Here is an 18,789-nt window from a genome sequence, read left to right as displayed (position 1 = left end):
TGATTACTACTAATGGGTATGGAGTTTTCTTTGGGAATAAAGAAAATGTAAAATTGACAACTCTGAGTGTACCAAAAAACATTGAATTGTACATTTTAAATAGATGTATTTTATGTGGATTATATCTCAAGTTGGGGTGTGTGTGTGTGTGTGTGTGTGTGGGTGGAGTGGTGGGGGTCAAACCCAGAGCCTCATGCATGCCAGGCAAGTACTTTACCACTGGCAACATCTCCAGCCCATCAAGTTGTTATATTTCTAAAGTTTAAAAAATAACTTACTGGGCTGGGGATATGGCTCTGTGGTAGAGTGTCTGCCTAGCACTGCAAATACATATACACAACAATGCTTCCTGTTTAACTGGCTGGGGCTGGGGCTCAGTGGTAGCGCATTTGCCTGGCGTGTGTGAGGCACTGGGTTCAATTCTTGGCACCATGTATAAATAAGGTCTATCAACAACTAAAGAATTTTTTTAAAATAAATAATAATTTACTAAGAGCTGGCATGCGCCTGTAATCCCAGCAGCTCAGAAGCCTGAGGCAAGAGGATTGTGAGTTCAAAGCCAGCCTCATCAAAATCTAGGCACTAAACAATTCAGTGAGACCCTATCTCTAAACAAAATACAAAATAGGGCTGGGGAATGTGGCTCAGTGGTTGAGTGTTCTGAGTTCAATCCCTGGTACCCCCCTGAAAAAAAACCTAAGGTTATACATGCACAGCAACACTGTTGAACTTGGGCTTATTACTCTTAGTTCAGGATAACCACTGCCACAACCATCTTGGGTTCTCCCCTATTTTGGGCTGGCAGCAGGCTGCAGTTTCAATTGCAGTGGAATCAAGATTAACAGGACCAGGGCAATCAGTGATAGCCTACCATTTGGCCAGCAGCATTAGTGGTTTCTGTTTAGGAATATCTATTCTGTGGAGATGGATGTACCCAATAAAGTTAGGGGAAGGAATCATCAGCCCACAAATCCCAGGTAATCACATTAAGAGATCCAGCCTGCTCTGCCTAATGTTATTATTTTCTCCCTGTGGAAAGACAGAATATGACAATACATGGGGCTAAGTTTATTGTTTACTCAGTCAATCAACATTTATTGAGCACCCACAGTGTGCAGAGCTAGTATCAGACCAGGATTTAAAAAAAAAAAAAAAAGTTCTTCCCTTGAGAGATCTATAAGATTAATGAAGACATTCTTTCTGCCCTTAGGGAACTCTGAAACTGCTGAGGGAATCTGAGGTTTCAGGGGTCTCCTAATCTAATGGGAAAAGGAGATAACCACCATTGAAGTAATTTAAGAATCTAAAAATAAGGGAAGTCATTCTCCAACTGGGGACACAAGGACTCTGGGACCTCAATTTTATATAGGTTTACCCTAAGTTAATAATACCTTATAGAAGTATGCTTTGGAAGAAGTGCAGGGACAGAGGTGGCAGACAGGGTAGTAATACTCTGATGGTCTCTGCAAAGGGAGAGGGAAAAAAGGAAGCAGACCCAGAATGCAAAGGACTTTTAACGGCTAGAATATTTTAAATACTCCATTTCTGTCCTAAATGAGACTCTTTGTCTAAGTGAGTCATATCTAAGAAGCTCAGGTGAACAAGGGACAGATTGGGGGAGGATGGTGGTGGTGATATAAAGGAATGTACAGAATCCCAGCCTGCAAGATTCCCAGCTTTAGGGGGCTGGAGCACTAGGTAACACACCTTTTCATCTCTCATCCTGCCTCTCGGCCTCGATTCCTTTTGTTTTACTGTAGGCCAACTTTCTCTTTCTCCTGGACCACATAAAGTAAAATGATTGCTGCCAGTTTCTGGATTTTTAAGTTAACCCTATCTGTTGTCCAAAGTGCCAGATTTTGAAAGAATGATAATCTCTCAATCCAATTCCAGATTCCCTGAGGAAGGGACTCATTGGCCCAACTAGAGTGGACCAATGCTCAGTGATTCAGTCAGCTGTGGCCAGAAGGTATACACTGGACCCCTCTTAGGTCAAGAAAATTGAAGAGAACAGTGTAAAAAGGTACAGGATAGAATACTACTCAGCAATAAAAAGAAACCGAGCCAGGCATGGTGGTGCACACCTGTAATTCCAGTGACTTGGGAGGCTGAAGCAGGAGAATCAGGAGCTCAAAGCCAGACTCAGCAACTTAGTGAGGCCCTAAGCAATTTAGGGAGACCCTGTATCAAAATAAAAAGAGGCCGGGATGTAGCTTTGTGGTTAAGTGCCCTGGATTCAATCCCCAGTACCAGGAAAAAAAAAAAAAAAAGGAACTATTGATACATGCTAGAGCTTGGTTGAAATTTCCAGAGAATTATGCTTTAACAAGCATTAAGAATTGCATACCACATATTCCATTTATGTAATACTTTTGAAATTTCAGGACTTTCGAAATAAAGTAAGCATTTACTTTTTATTTCCAACAGTAAGTACGAGCCAAGAAGAGAGGTTATAGGAGGCCTGTGCAAGGGATCCTTGTGGAAGTGGCACTGTTCTGTATCCGCATTACACAAACCTATGTGTGTGATTAAATTGCACAAAACTAAACACATGAATAAGAACAAGTAAAACTGGAGAAATCTGAGTAAGAGTTATTAATTGTATCCATGTTGACTTCTTGGTTTTGATATCATAGGCAAGTTTTTGAAGATGTTACCATTGGGGAAAACTGTAAAGGGTACATGAGATCTGTATACTATTTTTTACAATTTCATGTGAATCTACTATTATCTCAAAATTGAAATTTTAAAAATTTAATTTAAAAATATGCTATTCAGGGACTGGAGTTATAGCTCAGCGGTAGAGCACTTGCCTCACATGTGAGACATTGGGTGCGATCCTTAGCACCACATATAAATAAGTAAAATAAAGATATTATGTCCATCTTTTAAAAAATCTTTAAAAAAAAAAAGCATGCTCTTCAAACTGCTTCAAAGAGCATATTGAGATGAGGGAGTTGTGACTGTGAGATCAGAGTATGGTATTCCTAGTGGGGGACAGTGAAAGAAAGGCTTCCTATTCAGGACAACCTGTTCTTTTGGTGGCTTTGGTATTCCCTAATTTGTGACATCACTACAAAATTTACTTCTGTGGTCAGAATGTCACCACCTCCTCTTGGTGTGTGCTTTCTTCTTTTTGTGTGTGTCTCTTTTAAAAAATTGTTTTGTGGTTTTTTTTTTAATACCTTTATTTTTATATGGTGCTGAGGATCGAACCCAGTGCCTCACACATGGCAGGCAAGCACTCTGCCACTGAGCTACAACCAAAGATACCTACTTGGGTCTCTCTTAAAAGGACACTTGTCACTGACTGTAATAATCATGTGGGTAATCCAGGATTAGTGCTTTTCTTCAAGATCCTGAGTGTGGTGGTGCATGCCTGTAAACCCAGCTACTTGGAAACCTGAGGAAGAAGGATGGCAAATTTGAGACCAGCTTTAGCAAGCACCAGTTTCAAAATAAAAAGAGTTAGGGATGTAGCTCAGTGGTAGAGTGCCCCTTGGGCTCAATTCCAGTATGAGAATGGCGGGGCGGGGGCGGGGAATCCTTAACCTCATCACATCTTTTGATGTATACTCTTCCCTGTCAGCCCCAGTAGTGGGGATTGAACCCAGAAGCACTCTACCACTGAAGTATATCCCCAGCCCTTTTTATTTTTTATTTTGAGATGGAGTCTCACTAGGTTGCCCAGGATGTCTTCTAATTTGTGATCCTCCTGTCTCAGCCTTTCCAGTTGCTGAGATTACAGGCTTGTACCACCATGCCTGGCTTGACATGTACTCTTAGATAATACCCTTTAGCCACATAAGGTAATGATTACAGGTTCTGAAGATTAAGACTGGGATACCACTTTTTGGGGCCCACCATTCAGCCCACTACAGAGAGGTAGGGAAGAATAGATGATTACTAACTGGGCATGGTAGCATGCACCTGTAATCACAGCTACTCAGGAAGCTTATGCAAGAGGATCAGTTGGGCCCAAGAGTTTGAGACTACCTGGGCAACTCAGCAAGAATCTCACTCAAAAAAAAAAAAAAGAAAAGAAAAGACTAGGATTCTGACTCAGGTAACCAAGGTAGACACAATGGGAAGAGATTTTAGAAGTTTGCAGCATGTCGAATTTGAGGGAATTGCAGGGATGGGATAGTAGGCAACTGGATAAATGTTTCAGCAAAGGGCTGGTCTGGAGCTGCAAGTTTCATTGACAAAAGTGGAATAGCTGAAGCAGTGGGGCAGGGGAAAACAAAGCAAAACAAAAAAATGGGCTGGGGTTGTAGCTCAATGGTAGAGCGCTTGCCTCACATGCATGAGGCACACATAAAAATAAACACAAAATTTTTTTTAAAATGGCATGCAGAAAGCCAAGCAAGAAAATAACTTCAGAAAATGAGGTTAGTAGTGTCAAAACTAGCAGGGTAGGGCGACAAAGGAAAAATATCTGGTTTTAGGAAGTTATTGTAGAAAAATTAGTTTATTTTTTAAAACTAACTTATACTCAATAATGAACATTTGAATTACATAAAGTAGAAAAAATTAAGTTTAGTTATATCAAGGGGGAAAATGACAAAAGAAAAAAAAATAGGTGAGCTTAAAAAAAAAAAGAATATACAAATCCCCAGCACCCTCAGAGAAAAAACAGAGTGTGAGTGTATGTGTGTGTGTGTGTGTGTGTGTGTGTTTCTTCCCTAAAACCTCCCTGAGACTCTGTTACCAGTTAGGGAGACTGAGTTGTGGAGAGCAAGCCTGTGTGGAGGGCGACCTCTAGACCTAGGGCATGTCCTACGGCACCTCCCTCGGAAGCTGCTGCACCCATTTGGCCTGTGCAAACACCAGGCTCTTTTCACTGGGTCAATATTTCACATCCGTTGTCAGGGTCTGATCCATCTTCCACATCTGCTCCCTGAGATGTGTTCTTTGCCTAAAAAAAAAAAAAAAAAAAAAAAGCTCTGCAGGCTCCCGGCGTTTTTTCTGCCTTGACCCTTCTTGGTGCTTTTCCATTTCTCCTTTTTAAATCCTTTAACCTTTACTTGAGCCAATAAATAATCTCAAGTTATAAGTGGAAGCCCCTTTCCGTAGGAATCCTTCTTCCCTGGCTCCTGAACATACAAGAGCCTGGTAAACCTGGCTGTCTTCCCCTAAATTCAGTGCCCCTGGCCTGGTCTTCAGCCACCACAGTCCTGTCCCTGCCATTCCCTTCTGTGCTTTCATAATGAATGGCCAGTTACTCAGGATCTGCCAGTGGGGTCAGAATGTCCTGCTACCACCCTGTGTTACCCAACTCCTGCTTCCTGCTGTCAGCCTGTGGATCCCTGGGGACACACATTTATTTGCATATCATCTCAACAGACCAGGAAGAGAAAACCAATACAAAAGGATGACAAAATATACCACAAAAGGTAACTAGACACTGTTCCCAAGATTGGTGTTTTTACTCATCACCACTGACTGATCAAGGCAACCAACTGCTTATTTTTTACTTATTTTTTGGGTACTGAGAGTTGAACCCAGGAGCACTTTATCACTGAGTTACATCCCCAGTCCTTTATTTTTTATTATTTTTGAGACAGAGTCTTGCTAAGCTGCTCCAGGCTGGCCTCCAACTTTCAATTCTCCTACCTCAGCCTCCCAAATCACTAGAATTACAGGCATGAGCCACCACACCCAGCAGTATTTATTTCTTTTTATAATGTTTGCCCGACTTGCTCCTTTAACCATCTCCCAAAAATAGGAACAGACTTTGTTCTGTTTCATCCCCTCAATATAAATCTCTGGCCCTGGAATTATCAATGATTATTTAAACCCAATATAAATAGATAGCTTACTATAAGTAAGTGCTTCGTATAAGTATTACCCCCTTTTATAGATGAGGAAGCCACAGCTGAGCAAGCTAAGGACTCAGTGGAGGTTGCATGGCTACTAGAGGCAGGGACCAGCATGCAGAGGGTAGCACTGTACCATTTGGGGAAAGTGCAATCCCAGCTGTGGAAGAATGGAAAGGATGGGTGTGGAGCCTGAGGCTAGCTTCCACCCACTCAGCCATTCTGTTGTGAATGCAGTAAAGTTCATATAGTCCAGGAAATTCCCTGCAAGTGACAATGACTCTTACACTTCCCTGAAGATAGGAATTGCTTAGCTAGAGCCTCCCTCACCACTTGCCATCTCTTCCACTGATGTTTAGTAACTCTTTACCAGTGTCCTGGCCTTCCTACCCTCAGGCCAGGACATATTAAAGAGGACCCAAGACCAACCCCCACCACCCAGTCAAGTCATACCTACTGCCACACTCAGCCCCTCCTCTCTTCTTCCTCTTCTTCCTTCTGTCCTTCCAGGGTTTTCTGCAGTTCAGCTCCTGCTCAGCTACAGAAGCAATTGTTTGTGTTAAGCAGTGGGGAGAGTTGAGTCAGGTCCAGGAGATACCTTTAAAACAAATGTACTCAAGTCTAGGAAACAACTATAAGTGGAGATATTGGAAAGGCAGGTGCTTTTACCTGGCGGTGTTCATCAACTGTCATGATTACAAGAAGGCAGACAGACCACCCTGTGGCCAGGACCCTCCTCCAGAAATGACCCCCTACCCCAGATGAAAGCCTCTCTTGGGAAGAGAGTGAGACGTTTTCACATTGTGCTCAAGTTTCTACATTCTTTGTGGTTGGGAAATTCTCCCGTAGCCAACTTGGTCTCCTAATTCATCCTGAGCAACAGGATTATTTTTGTGGTTATTCCCCAACTACTGCATAAAATCACCTTCTATTGTATTATTATTTTTCCGAGTTAACTTTTTTTTTAATTTTTAATATTTATTTTTTTAGTTCTCAGCGGACACAACATCTTTGTTGGTATGTGGTGCTGAGGATCGAATCCGGGCCGCACGCATGCCAGGCGAGCGAGCTACCGCTTGAGCCACATCCCCAGCCCCCGAGTTAACTTTTTTATTGTGATAAGAACATTTAACAAGATCTACTGTCTTAAAATTATAAGCTTAACATTTTTTTTAAAGAGAGAGTGAGAGAGAGGGGGACAGGGAGAGAGAGAGAGAGAGAGAGAATTTTTAATGTTTATTTTTAATTTTTTCTTAGTTCTCGAGGACACAACATCTTTGTTGGTATGTGGTGCTGAGGATCGAACCCGGGCCGCACGCATGCCAGGCGAGCGCGCTACCGCTTGAGCCACATCCCCAGCCCTAACATATTCTTTAATTTGGATAAAATAATAGACATTAAGTGCTTGGGTAGCTAAGTACTTTGGTCATTTTGGTCCTTGTAACAAACATTAATCACTGAATTGTGAATAACCATTAAAGGCATCATTAATATTTCCATTATATAGGTGGAGCACCAAGATTTAGAAGTTGAGTAAATTACTCAATGTCATATAGTTACAGAGTTGTAATTCAATTTCACGCAGTTCAGTTTCAGAGTTCATGTGCTTAGATATAAATGTGTCCCCTTACAGGTTTCCTTTCTCCTAAAAGGCTAATTCTACTTCCACTATCCTGTCCTAGGCTGGTCCGAAAGACCCTAAGTTCTTTTAGGAACCAGAGCCATAGAAGGTGACCTTTTCATCACTTAATCTAAATTCTGACCAAGTCTACACTGGACCTCAACCTTGTCTTGCTCATATATTTCTCAACTAAGTGGTTACAAATCCTAACTGGAGGACTGAATAGCAGTCTAGCAGACCAGTGGTGCTGGTCACAGAAAAAAAGGAGGTACCATTATTTGCAAAAACACTTTGACAAAATATCTTTTAAGTTGGCTAGAGTGTCATTCAGTGGTGGAACACTTGCCTAGCATGCAGGAAGCCCTGGGTTCAATCCCTGACACAGACCAAAAAAAAAAAAAATTTTTTTAAGTGTTCTATTATGCTTTCAGTAATATTGGTAGGGACTCAACATTGAATTTCTACTAAGGAAACATCAGAGGAAATACTATGAACCTCGGTTAGGTTTTCTTCCATGTTCCATTTTGTCTTTTCCATAGAGTAGACAGGCTAGTAATAAGTTATCCTGGTCAAGATCTATCTGATGTTAACCATAGATAAGCTTCTCTTGACCTTGGTTTCCCTCTTTATAAAATCGCAGTGATCATTATAGTCCCCACTTCAGCCAGATGAGTTAAAATATATAAAGCATTTAGAACAATGCCTAACCCTTGGCCACTTAACATCACTGTGAAATTGGGCAGGCCATTTTCAAAGAGGGTATGATGTTGTAATTAGGAGCACTGAGTTCAAAGTCAGACAGCCTTGCCCTTCAATCCTGACTCTCATTCAATAACTTGCCTAACCTCTCTGAACCTCAGTCTCCTTGTCTGTAAAATGAGCCTAATAACATTGACTGCTGATTAAGGCTACTAAAAGGATGAAATGAGACAATACACATAAAGGGCTTAGCACAATGTCTGGCCCTATGTGGGCATTCAGTTAGTGGCCCTTGATGTTATTATGATCAACTCTCTGAATGTCAGGCCCTTTATGTGTAAACAGGAGACAGTAATACCCCAGGAATTCTGTAAGGCTGGAAGCACATGCCATCTACTTTCTTTTTCCTTTTTTCCTACTTTTTTAGGATGCGCCACCTACTCTGCTCCCTATGCCACACCGACTCAGTTCACAAGTCTCCCTCAAAATGCTGACTCTTCTCAGGAGTGTCCCTGGGTGTCAGGGACTCTAATGTGTCCCTGACTGGTTGTGACTGAATTCAGACTTCACTGAGTCTGCTGTCATCTCCTCTCCATCCCATCCCCTGAACCAGGAGTTCCAGAAGACATTCAGTGTCTCTCCAGTATAGGAGCTCCCAACTTACCTTGAGATCAAGGAAGACAGCAGCAAGGGCTGCCTCCTGAACTCGGCTCCTGGCCCCTGTCAGGAAGAGAGGGATGACAGCCCTAGACTCACGTGCTTGAGCTAATCCAGAGCGGTGCCTTAAGCCCTCTGGTGGGGAATCTGCGGTTCAACTTAATACTCCATTCTTTTCACTCCCTCTCAAGCCTTTTCAAGCCTTTAGGGGTGTCCTCATCATGTTGAAAACTATTAAAATGCACTCACATCCCACATGAAATGGAATTTATACTTAAGCTATATACAAGTTGAGATGTAGTTGACTGGATATTTTGTTCTGTGGTTATTTTAATATTTATATAATTCCATTTTGCAATTTTCTTTTCTTTTTTTTTTTTTTTGAAACAAATAACATTTTCTACAGGTTTTCACCATAATCCCTAGGTCCTGAAGCTCTGTTTCTAAGAGCTGGGCCAGCAGTGTGCCTCTAATGCTGAAGGCATCTTTGGTAGATGCCACAGTTCCAGAGCTTGCCAACTCCAGAGCCCAACTGGACTGTGCCCACTGGACTGTTACTGTATGTCCATCCATCCAACTTTCCATCCTTCCATCCTTTCATCCATCCAACTAACCGTCCGTCCATCCATCCATCCATCCATCCATCCATCCAACCAAACTGCTTAGGTAGAAAAAAAGTAAGTTGGGTGGAGGCTAGAGGAGCCAAGCATGGGGTGAGACTGCCCTCTAGAGATTGCTCTGTGAACGTGCAGGCAGGAGGAGGCCCTCTCTCAAGCTAAGATCAACGCCCTACTACTCACCCACATTTCCCCCCTTTTTTTTGTTTCGTTCTTTCTTTTTTTGTACCAGAGGCTGAACAACACACTGCTGGCCCAGCTCTTAGACACAGAGCTTCAGGACCTAGGTATTATGGTGAAAACCAGGAGTGCTTAACCACTGAACCAAATCCCCAGTCCTTTTTATATTTTATCTTGAGATAGGGTCTCACTAAATTGCTTAGAGCCTCGATAAATTGCTGAAGCTGGCTTTGAACTTGTGATCCTCCTTCCTCAACCTCCCAAGCCATTAGGATTACAGGTGTGTGCCACTGCACCCAGCTCACTCACATTTCTTGAACATCTACCTATTCTCAGAACCACATACATACTCTGGGATCAACAGGTAAATACCTCTAGGAGGTCATCATTTGAGAGAAGCAACAGTGACACTTAAGTACTTGATTACAGCTCAGTACAATGACCTCTGAAATAGATGTGTGCACCAAGACCTGTAGGATCACTGGGGAAAAGAGACTGAATTTGGGGAAATAGGGGAAGCCTCACGGGAAGGTGACATTCAAGCTGGGCTGTGAAGGATGTGTATGCCTTTTCCAGGCAGTGTTGGAGAGGAAAGGCATTCTGAGTGGAGGCGGGCAGCACTGTAGAAGGGCAGGCTTGCAGAGGGGAGTGGGCAATAAGAGGTATGGTAAATCTGGAGAAGTCATAGTACCCCACAATCAAGACTCATCTAGGGGGCCGGTGGGTCCAGCTGGTGGAAAAAACTTCCAAGTCAAAGCTTCCCCGTGCCCAAGAATAAAGTTAGAGTATCGATCAGAAAGCTGTAAGATCTTAGCTGGTGGAATGAGTTATTGATTCATTCACTCCACAGATATTTACTGAGCAAGCACCCACATGCCAGGAACTCTTTTAAGCACAGAGAACAAAACGGAGAAGATCCCTCAAGGAATGTTTATTGTAGAAGGTATAAAAAGGATAAACAAGAAACATAACAAATACTTATATTTGTTAGTTATAGTGGAATAGAACACTAACAAACAAAAAGCAACATTTAAGGGAAGTGACTTTCGTTTTAAAAAACCAAAAGTGCTAAGTACAGTGCTCTGGAGGAAAATTACAGCAGGGTAAGAAGTTTAGGGAGAGTAGGGAAGTGGTGATTGCAGTTTTAAATATGGGAGGTTGGACGGGCCTTATTGAAAGGGCAAGATTGGATCAAGATGTGAAAGCAACCAGGCAGTGAGCCACACAGATATGAAGAGGAAGAGCAAGAACAGGCCTGGGGCGTTCCATTCACAGTTAACAGGTGAGGGGGGCAGGAGCAGAGTATCCAGTGGAAAGTTGAAGGGAGAGGAGGTCAAGAGGCAATGGGGAGCAAGAAGGATTTTGACTTTTACTCCTAGAGAAATGGGAGGCCATTGCAGGATTTTAAGCACAAGAGTGATATAGTATATATCTTAAAGGGAGCTCTCTGACTGCTCTGAGAATGGATGATAAGGAAATAAGTAAAAGTAAGGCAGGCCATGGAAGGTTTCTACAGTAAGCCAGGTGAGAAAATGAAGGGGCAGCAGGCAGGAGCCATAGGGTTGGAGGTGTGGAAAGGTGGTCAGATCCTGCATGTATTTTGAAAGCAGAACTTGAATGATTTCCTGGGAGTAAAAGTAATGTGTAAGTGGGCTGGGGTTCTGGCTCAGTGGTAGAGTGCTTGTCTAGCACATGTGAGGCACTGGGTTCGACCCTCAGGACAGGATAAAAAGACAAAGGGGTTGTGTCCATCTACAACTAAAAGAACAAAAAATTAAGTAATGTGTTGGGCTGGGGATGTGGCTCAGAGGTTAAGTGCCCTTGGGTTTGATCCCCAGTACAAAACAAACAAACAAAAAGCAACATGTAAGGGAAGTGACTTTCGTTTTAAAAAAACAAATATCAAGCCAGGTGTAGTAGGGTGTCTCTGAGGATCCCAAGTTCAAGGCCAGACTGGGCAATTTATCAAGATCCTGTTTCAAAATGAAAAATGAAAATGGCTGGGGTTGAAGCTCAGTGCTAGAGTGCTCTGGATTCAATCCCCAGTACTATGATCAAAAAAAAAAAAAAAGACCAACAAAACAACTAACCTCTGATCTCTTATCTCCCGTTGAGCGCCCCCTTCTGGACAAAGGTGCAATTGCTTCCCCTTTTAAAAGAATCTACGGAAACTTGCAGAATGCAGCAAGGGTGTAGGGTTAACTTTCTAAAACAGCTTAGAGAAGTGAGGTTCCCATTAAATACCTACACCTTCATTATTTGTTATCCACATTCTGAGGCTAAGGCCCTCAGTGGGAGAGGAATTGGTATGAATGAGCAGAAACCCCTATGCAAGCTCAGCTCTGAATTTTTACCAGGCCTAAGAATTAACAAAGAAAATATTCCTAGTTTGAACTTTTTTTGGGGGTGGGGGGTTCTCAAGGGCACTCAACCACCGAGTCACATCCCCAGCCCTACTCTGAATTTTATTTATAGACAGGGTCTTACTGAGTTGCTTAGTGCCTCACTTCTGCTGAGGTTGGCTTTGAACTCGCAATCCTCATAGGCTAAGGCCTCTGAGCCGCTGGGGTTCTGGGCCTGCGCTACAATGCCCAGCTTAGTTTGGACTTTTTAGCTCAGCCTGTCAAGATCTTTTAGGGATTACAATACCAGAAAAATAAATAAATAATGCTGGCAAACAGAGGCCTGAGATTTTCTTGAGCCAATGCTGCAGGATCACTCACTCCCAAACTCATATACAAAGAATACAAGCAAGGATGAGGATATAGCTCAGTTGTTAGAGGGCTTTACTAGCATGCACAAGGCCCTGGGTTCAATCCAGTACCACACACACAAAGATACCAGCAATAGTAGGAAGTACGTGGCTTACCTGAACAGTTCCCTTACCCACTGCTCTTCTGTGGAGTTCTGAAGGATGCTTTTTATACAAATATTTATTTATTTTTTTAGTTATCGGCAGACACAACATCTTTGTTGGTATGTGGTGCTGAGGATCGAACCCGGGCCGCACGCATGCCAGGCGAGCGCGCTACCACTTGAGCCACATCCCCAGCCCCCAGCTCCTTTATGATGTTTTTATTTTGAGGCAAGGTCTTGCGAAGTTACTTAGGGCCTTGCTAAACTAGCCTCAAACTTGCATTCCTCCAGCCTTAGCCTCTTGAGTTGCTGGGACTGCAGGCATGTGCCACCAAGCTGACTTAACTGTCTTTTTAAGTACAGTCACCCTAGTGAGTGTGAAGTGGTATCTTATTGAAGTTTTGATTGCATTTCACAGAAGGCTGACTTTGAATATCTTTTCCTGTGCCTATCTATGCAGATCTTTTGCTTTTTATTTTTCATTTTTGTCAGCAGTGGGGACAGAACATATGCTATGATAGGCAAATTGTCTACCACTGAGCTATACCCCTCCTAGCCCTTTATCCATTTCTAAAATTGTATTATATTTTTTTTAGTATATTATTGAGTTATGGTGGTTCTTCACATAATCAAGATAAAACTCCCTGTTCAGATATACAATTTGCAAAATATTTCTCATTCTGTCCTCTCTCTCTCAGATCTTTATGGACACAGTAGTTAGGGTCCTCCCGACAAACTCAAGACATGCATGGAAATCAATTTCAGTTCACGATTGCCCCTTTTCCCTCTCACCCCACCCTTCCTGTACTCTACTCGGCTTTCTTTTGCTTTGCCTTTTTACTTTCTCGATGATTTGTTTTTCTTTGTTGCATGACTGGGGACTGAACCCAGAGTTTTGCACACACTACATCTCAGCCCTAATACTTCTGAGATAGGTCTCCCTAAATTGCCCAAGTCGGCCTCAAACTTGTGATCCTCCTGCCTCAGCCTCTTGAGAGCTGGAATAACAGGTGTGCACCATAGCTCCCAGCACAAAAGCCTGTAATGTTGATGATGACCATTTTTCTCTTTTCTTTCTATTTTTGCTTGTGCTTTGGTGTTATATTTAAGAAAGCATAGTCTAGAAGTGATGGGAGGGGAGGGAAGGGGAGGGGAAAGGGGGATAGGAAGGGCAGAGAAATAAAATAGACACTAGTATTGCTGAATGTATATACGTGTCTGTATAACCTATGTGATTCTGCAACCTGTACACTTGAAAAAATGAGAAATTATACCCCATTTGATTCAAATGTTAAAAAAAAAGAATGTTATATCTCTACTTTGTATACAACCAAAGATATGAAAAATTGTGCTGTATATGTATAATATGAATCATAATGCATTCTGCTGTCATATATAACAAATTACAATAAAATATACAAAACCAAAAAAAAGCAAGCATAGTCTAGTCCAAGGTCACAAAAATATAGACATTTATATTTTCTTCTAAGAGTATTATAGTTTTGACTCATATTTAGTCTGTGACTCATTTTGAGTTAGTTTTTGTATATAGTCTGAGGTCGAGGTCTAACCCCATCCTTTTGTATCACTTGTTGAAGTGACAAAGTGACTATTATTTACCCTATTGAGTTTGTTTTGGAACCCTTGAAGAGTTGGGGGATGTAGTTGAGTGGTAGAGTGCTTGCCTAGCATGTGCAGAGTCCTGGGTTGAATCCCTAGTATGGAAGTAAGGAAGAAAGATGACTTGACTGTAAACATGAGAGTTAGTTTCTGGACTCCCACATCTATGACCTATGTATGTGTCTATGCATATGCCAATAACACACTTCTGTCTTCATTACTACAGTTTGTAATAAGTTTTGAAATTGGGAGTGTGAATCTTTCAACTCTGTTCTATCTTTCAAGATTATTTTGTCTATTCTGGACCCCTTAAATTTTCATATGAATTTTAGTTATCAGCTCTTTTTTTTTTTTTAAAGAGAGAGGGAGAGAGAGAGAATTTTTTTAATACTTATTTTTTAGTATTTGGCAGACACAACATCTTTGTTTGTATGTGGTGCTGAGGATCAAACCCAGGCTGCAAAAATGCCAGGCGAGCGCGCTACTGCTTGAGCCACATCCCCAGCCCAGTTATCAGTTCTTTAATTTCTGCAAAGAATCCAGCTGGGATCTCATGATGGAGATTGCATTAAATTTATAGATCAAATTGGGGAATACTGTCATCCTAACAATATTAAGTCTTCTAATTCATAACCATGGGATAAAGTTGCATATATTTCATTTTATTTATTTATTTATTTATTTGTGTGTGTGGTACTAGGGATTAAACCCAGGAGTGTTCTACTACTGAATTACATCCTCAGCCCTTTTTGTGTGATTTTTGAGACAGGATTTCACCCAAATTGCCAAAGCTGCTCTCAAACTTGAGATTCTTCTGTCTGAGTCTCCTGAGCATCTGGGATTATAGGCCTGCACCATCATCTCTGGATTGTAGTTTTCTTTTCTGGTGACGTTAATATCTCATTTTTGTATCTAGGTAATAAAACATCATAGAATGAATTACAAAGAACACACTCCTACCTTTTTTCTAAGAGTTTGTGAAAACCAGGCACAATGGCGCATGCCTATAATCCAAGGACTAACGATAATTCTTTTATTTATTTATTTATTTGTACCAGGAATTGAACTCAAGGGCACTTTACCACTGAGCTACATCCCCAGCCCTTTTTGTTTTTTGAGACAGGGTCTCACTCGTTTGCTTAATGCCTTGAATTTGAAATCCTTCTGCCTTAGCCTCCTGAGTCACTGGGATTATAGTCATGCCCAATAATTCTTCTTTAAATGTTTGGTAGAAAGGTTGAGGTTCCAGCTCAGTTGTAGAGCACCTGCTAGTAAGTGCAAGACCCTGAGTATGATCCCCAGAACCAGGAGGAGGAAAAGTTTAAATGTTTGGTAGAATTTACAACAAGTCATATAGATCTGGACTTTGCTCTGCAAGTTTTTGGATTACTAATTCAGCCTCTTTTCTGCTACAGATCTGTTGAGATTTTCTATTTCTTCAAGTCAATTTTACTAGTTTGTGTCCTTCTAGGAATTTGTCCTTGTCATCCAAGTTGTTTAATTTTTTAGCATACAAATGTTCATAATATTCTCTAATAATTCATTTTCTTTTTTATAAGGTCAGTTGTGATGTTTTCTCTTTCACTCTTATTTTTAGTAATTTGAGTCTTCTGTTTTTCTTGGTTCATCTAGGTAAAAGTTTGCTAATACAGTTAATGATTTCAAAGAAGCCGGGCATGTTGGTATGTACCTGTAATCCCAGTAACTGAGGAGGCTGAGGCAGAAGGATCACAAGTTTGAGGCCCTAAGCAATTCAGTGAGATCTTTTTTTTTTTTTTTTTTTTTTTAAGAGAGAGTGAGAGAGGAGAGAGTTAGAGAGAGAGAATTTTTAATATTTATTTTGTAGTTCTCGGCGGACACAACATCTTTGTATGTGGTGCTGAAGATCGAACCCGGGCCGCACGCATGCCAGGCGAGCGCGCTACCGCCTGAGCCACATCCCCAGCCCATCAGTGAGATCTTGTGTCAAAAAAGAAAAAAAAAAAAAATAAAGCTGGGGGATGTAGCTTGGTGTAGCATCCCTGGGTTCAATTCTCCATACCAAACAATAAACAAAAAAACAAGGGATACTGAAACAAACTACATCTGGGCATCATAGCTTCTACCTGTAGTTCCAGCTATTCCAGAGGTGAGGCAGGAGAATGGCTTAAGCCTAGAAGTTTGAGGCCAGCCTGGGCAATGTAGTGAGAACCCTGTTAGAAAACAAATAAATTAAAAAGAAAGGTAGCACACACCTGTAATCCCAGCAATTTGGGAAGCTGAGGCAAGAGGATCACAAATTTGAGGCCAGCCTCAGTCATTTAGTGAGGCCCCCAGCAACTTGGCAAGACCCTGTCTCAAAAAGCAAAAGGACAGGAGATGTAGCTCAGTGGTACAGCGCCCTGGGTTCTGTCCCCAGTACCAAGAGAAAGAGAGAGAGAAGGAACAGAGGGAGGGAAGCAAGGAAGAAAGAAAGAAATCAACTACAGATTAAATATATCTAACCTGAAAACCTCCAAAACCCAAAACTCTTTGAGAACTAACTGGATGTCACAATTGAGAATGTCCCCTCCTAACCTCATGTTCATATTTCATATACGCCTTCAATACATAGCCCGAAGGTAACCATCAGTCATAATGCAGGTACGCTAAAAATATTGTACAAGATTACCTTTGGGCAGCTGGGTGAGGTGGTGCATGCCTGTGGTCCCAGTGGCTTGGGAGGCTGAGGCAGGAGGATCATGAGTCCAAAGCCAGCCTCAGCAAAAGCAAGACACTAAGTAACTCTTTGAGACCCTATCTCTAAATAAAATACAAAAAAAAATTTAAAAAGCTGGGGATGTGGCTCAGTGGTAGACTGCCCCTGAGTTCAATACCCGATACTGCCCTCCCGCAAAAAAATAAGATTAACTTTGGGCTATGTGTAGAGAGTACTGAACCCAATATATAAAGACTTGGATATCACAACTGTCAATCTGGTTATGATAACCTAAACAGCTACTAAGTGACTAACATAGGGAAAGCCTATACTGGACTACCCTATGCTGGACAAAGGGATGATTCACATCCAGGTCAGGACAAGAAAGGACAGCACAAGATTTCATCACACACCTCAAAGTGGCATGCAAATTTAAAACTTATGCATTGTTTATTTCTGGAATTTTCATTTAATACTTTCAGAACAGGTGATCATGCTTATTGAAACCTTACACAGCAAAATCAAGGATTAGGGCAACTACCATAATAGGTGAAAGCATGCAGCACAGAGCTTCTCATATGGTGAAGTCTCAGCTTCTCATATGGTGAAGAGTAGCTTATAACTACAAAGCAAGAGACATTTGATAATCTGCTCAGAGGTATATACCAGTTATGTGGTGAAGCTCTAATGGGAATTTTTGTTTTGTTTTTTGTTTTTTTTTTTTAAACAACAAAAACTAGTACTTATCACTTTCTGACAATACACAATTACTCAAAATTAACTAGTATGGCAGGGTGGGGGGGCATACCTATGGGCCTTGTCTCACATGAGTGCATGTGGGTAGGTGCAGGGCATTTGTCATTATTGCAGAAACGAATTTTAATTTTTAATCTTTAGTTTGATTTAAACATTGCTTTTAGTATGATGCCGACACCAGCTGTGCAGAAAGGATTCTGAAGAGATGTTCATAGCAGCACACACCTGCGGCTCTTCTTCGGTTCTGGAGGCTCCAGGGCAGCCAATATTGCTTCATCAAACACATTCTTTAGGCCTTTCTGTGTGAGTGCAGAACACTCCACATATTTGACAGCCTTCAGATCACGGGCCAGCTTTTCAGCAGTTTCTGGAGTGATAGGCTTCTGTTTGTTCTTGGCAAGTTTCTCAATAGTAGATGGGTCATCTCTGAGATCAATTTGGGTCCCGACAAGCAAGAAAGGAGTCTTTGGACAGTGGTGAGTTATCTCAGGCACCCACTTTTCTTTCACGTTTTCAAATGAGGACGGAGAGACCACTGAAAAACAGACTAGAAATACATCTGTTTGTGGATAACTCAGCGGTCGTAATCTGTCATAATCCTCTTGCCCTGCAGTATCAAAAAGTCCCAGAGTAGGGGCTGGGGATGTGGCTCAAGCGGTAGCGCGCTCGCCTGGCATGCGTGCGGCCCAGGTTCGATCCTCAGCACCACATACCAACAAAGATGTTGTGTCCGCCGAGAACTAAAAAATAAATATTAAAAATTCTCTCTCTCTCTCTCTCTCTCTCTCTCTCTCTCCTCTCTCTCTCTCTCTTTAAAAAAAAAAAAAAAAAAAAAAAGTCCCAGAGTATATGGCTCTCCACCAATCATAACTGTGACTGCATAGTTGTCAAAAACAGTTGGTACATATTCGGATGGAAATTTGTTTGTTGTGTAGGATATCAGGAGGCATGTTTTACCAACAGCACCATCGCCCACAACAACGCACTTAATTGTCTGCATTTCGGAAATAGTTTTGTATCCACTTTAAATATTTCAAATTAGATGATCTGTAATCTCAGCAACTCAGGAAGCTAAAGCAGGAAGAACTCAAATTCAAGGCCAGTCTCAGAAACTTAGCAAGGACCTACACAACTTTGCAAGACCCTCAGCTTCTCCGCCGGGGCGTTGGCAGCGCTGCCTCTAATGGGAACTTGAGATGGTGTGATTTCAAAATTCCACTCCTTCCATTATACCATACTAGCAGAATATTTTACCATACTAGCAGAATATTTTAAGTCTCTCTCTAT

The 18,789-nt window shown here is 41.7% G+C and overlaps 1 protein-coding gene and 1 long non-coding RNA gene across 4 annotated transcripts; both read right to left on the bottom strand.

Annotated features, from left to right (window-relative positions):
* Positions 1-1,067: 1,067 nt before the first annotated feature.
* Positions 1,068-12,523, bottom strand: LOC308635839. Of its 3 annotated transcripts, XR_014019279.1 has the most exons (4): positions 12,463-12,523; positions 8,804-8,859; positions 6,273-6,417; positions 1,068-4,918 (listed from the first exon to the last, which is right to left on the bottom strand). It is a non-coding gene; the product is annotated as an uncharacterized lncRNA (long non-coding RNA). The 3 variants fall into 3 exon arrangements; XR_014019280.1 differs by having other exon boundaries at positions 8,804-12,517; XR_014019281.1 differs by lacking the exons at positions 8,804-8,859; positions 12,463-12,523 and having other exon boundaries at positions 6,273-6,779.
* A 5,096-nt stretch (positions 12,524-17,619) lies between these two features.
* Positions 17,620-18,547, bottom strand: LOC308635851 (cell division control protein 42 homolog). Its single transcript, XM_081270652.1, has 2 exons — positions 18,349-18,547; positions 17,620-18,139 (listed from the first exon to the last, which is right to left on the bottom strand). The coding sequence occupies exons 1-2, from the start codon at positions 18,500-18,502 to the stop codon at positions 17,712-17,714; spliced, it is 582 nt and encodes a 193-aa protein (XP_081126778.1). The 5' UTR covers positions 18,503-18,547; the 3' UTR covers positions 17,620-17,711.
* Positions 18,548-18,789: the final 242 nt, after the last annotated feature.

This window comes from Spermophilus citellus (genome assembly GCF_964194105.1).
Source record: "Spermophilus citellus genome assembly, chromosome: 17".
Lineage (NCBI taxonomy): Eukaryota > Metazoa > Chordata > Mammalia > Rodentia > Sciuridae > Spermophilus > Spermophilus citellus.
Note: the sequence above shows the minus strand (reverse complement) of the source record. Positions and strands in the feature narration are given on the sequence as shown.

Coding starts and splice junctions, on each gene's coding strand:
- LOC308635851 (XM_081270652.1), bottom strand. CDS start 18,502: ATGCAGACAATTAAGTGCGTTGTTGTGGGCGATGGTGCTGTTGGTAAA. Junction 18,140..18,348: donor GATTGGTGGAGAGCCATATA/CTCTGGGACTTT, acceptor CCACATCCCCAG/CCCCTACTCTGGGACTTTTT.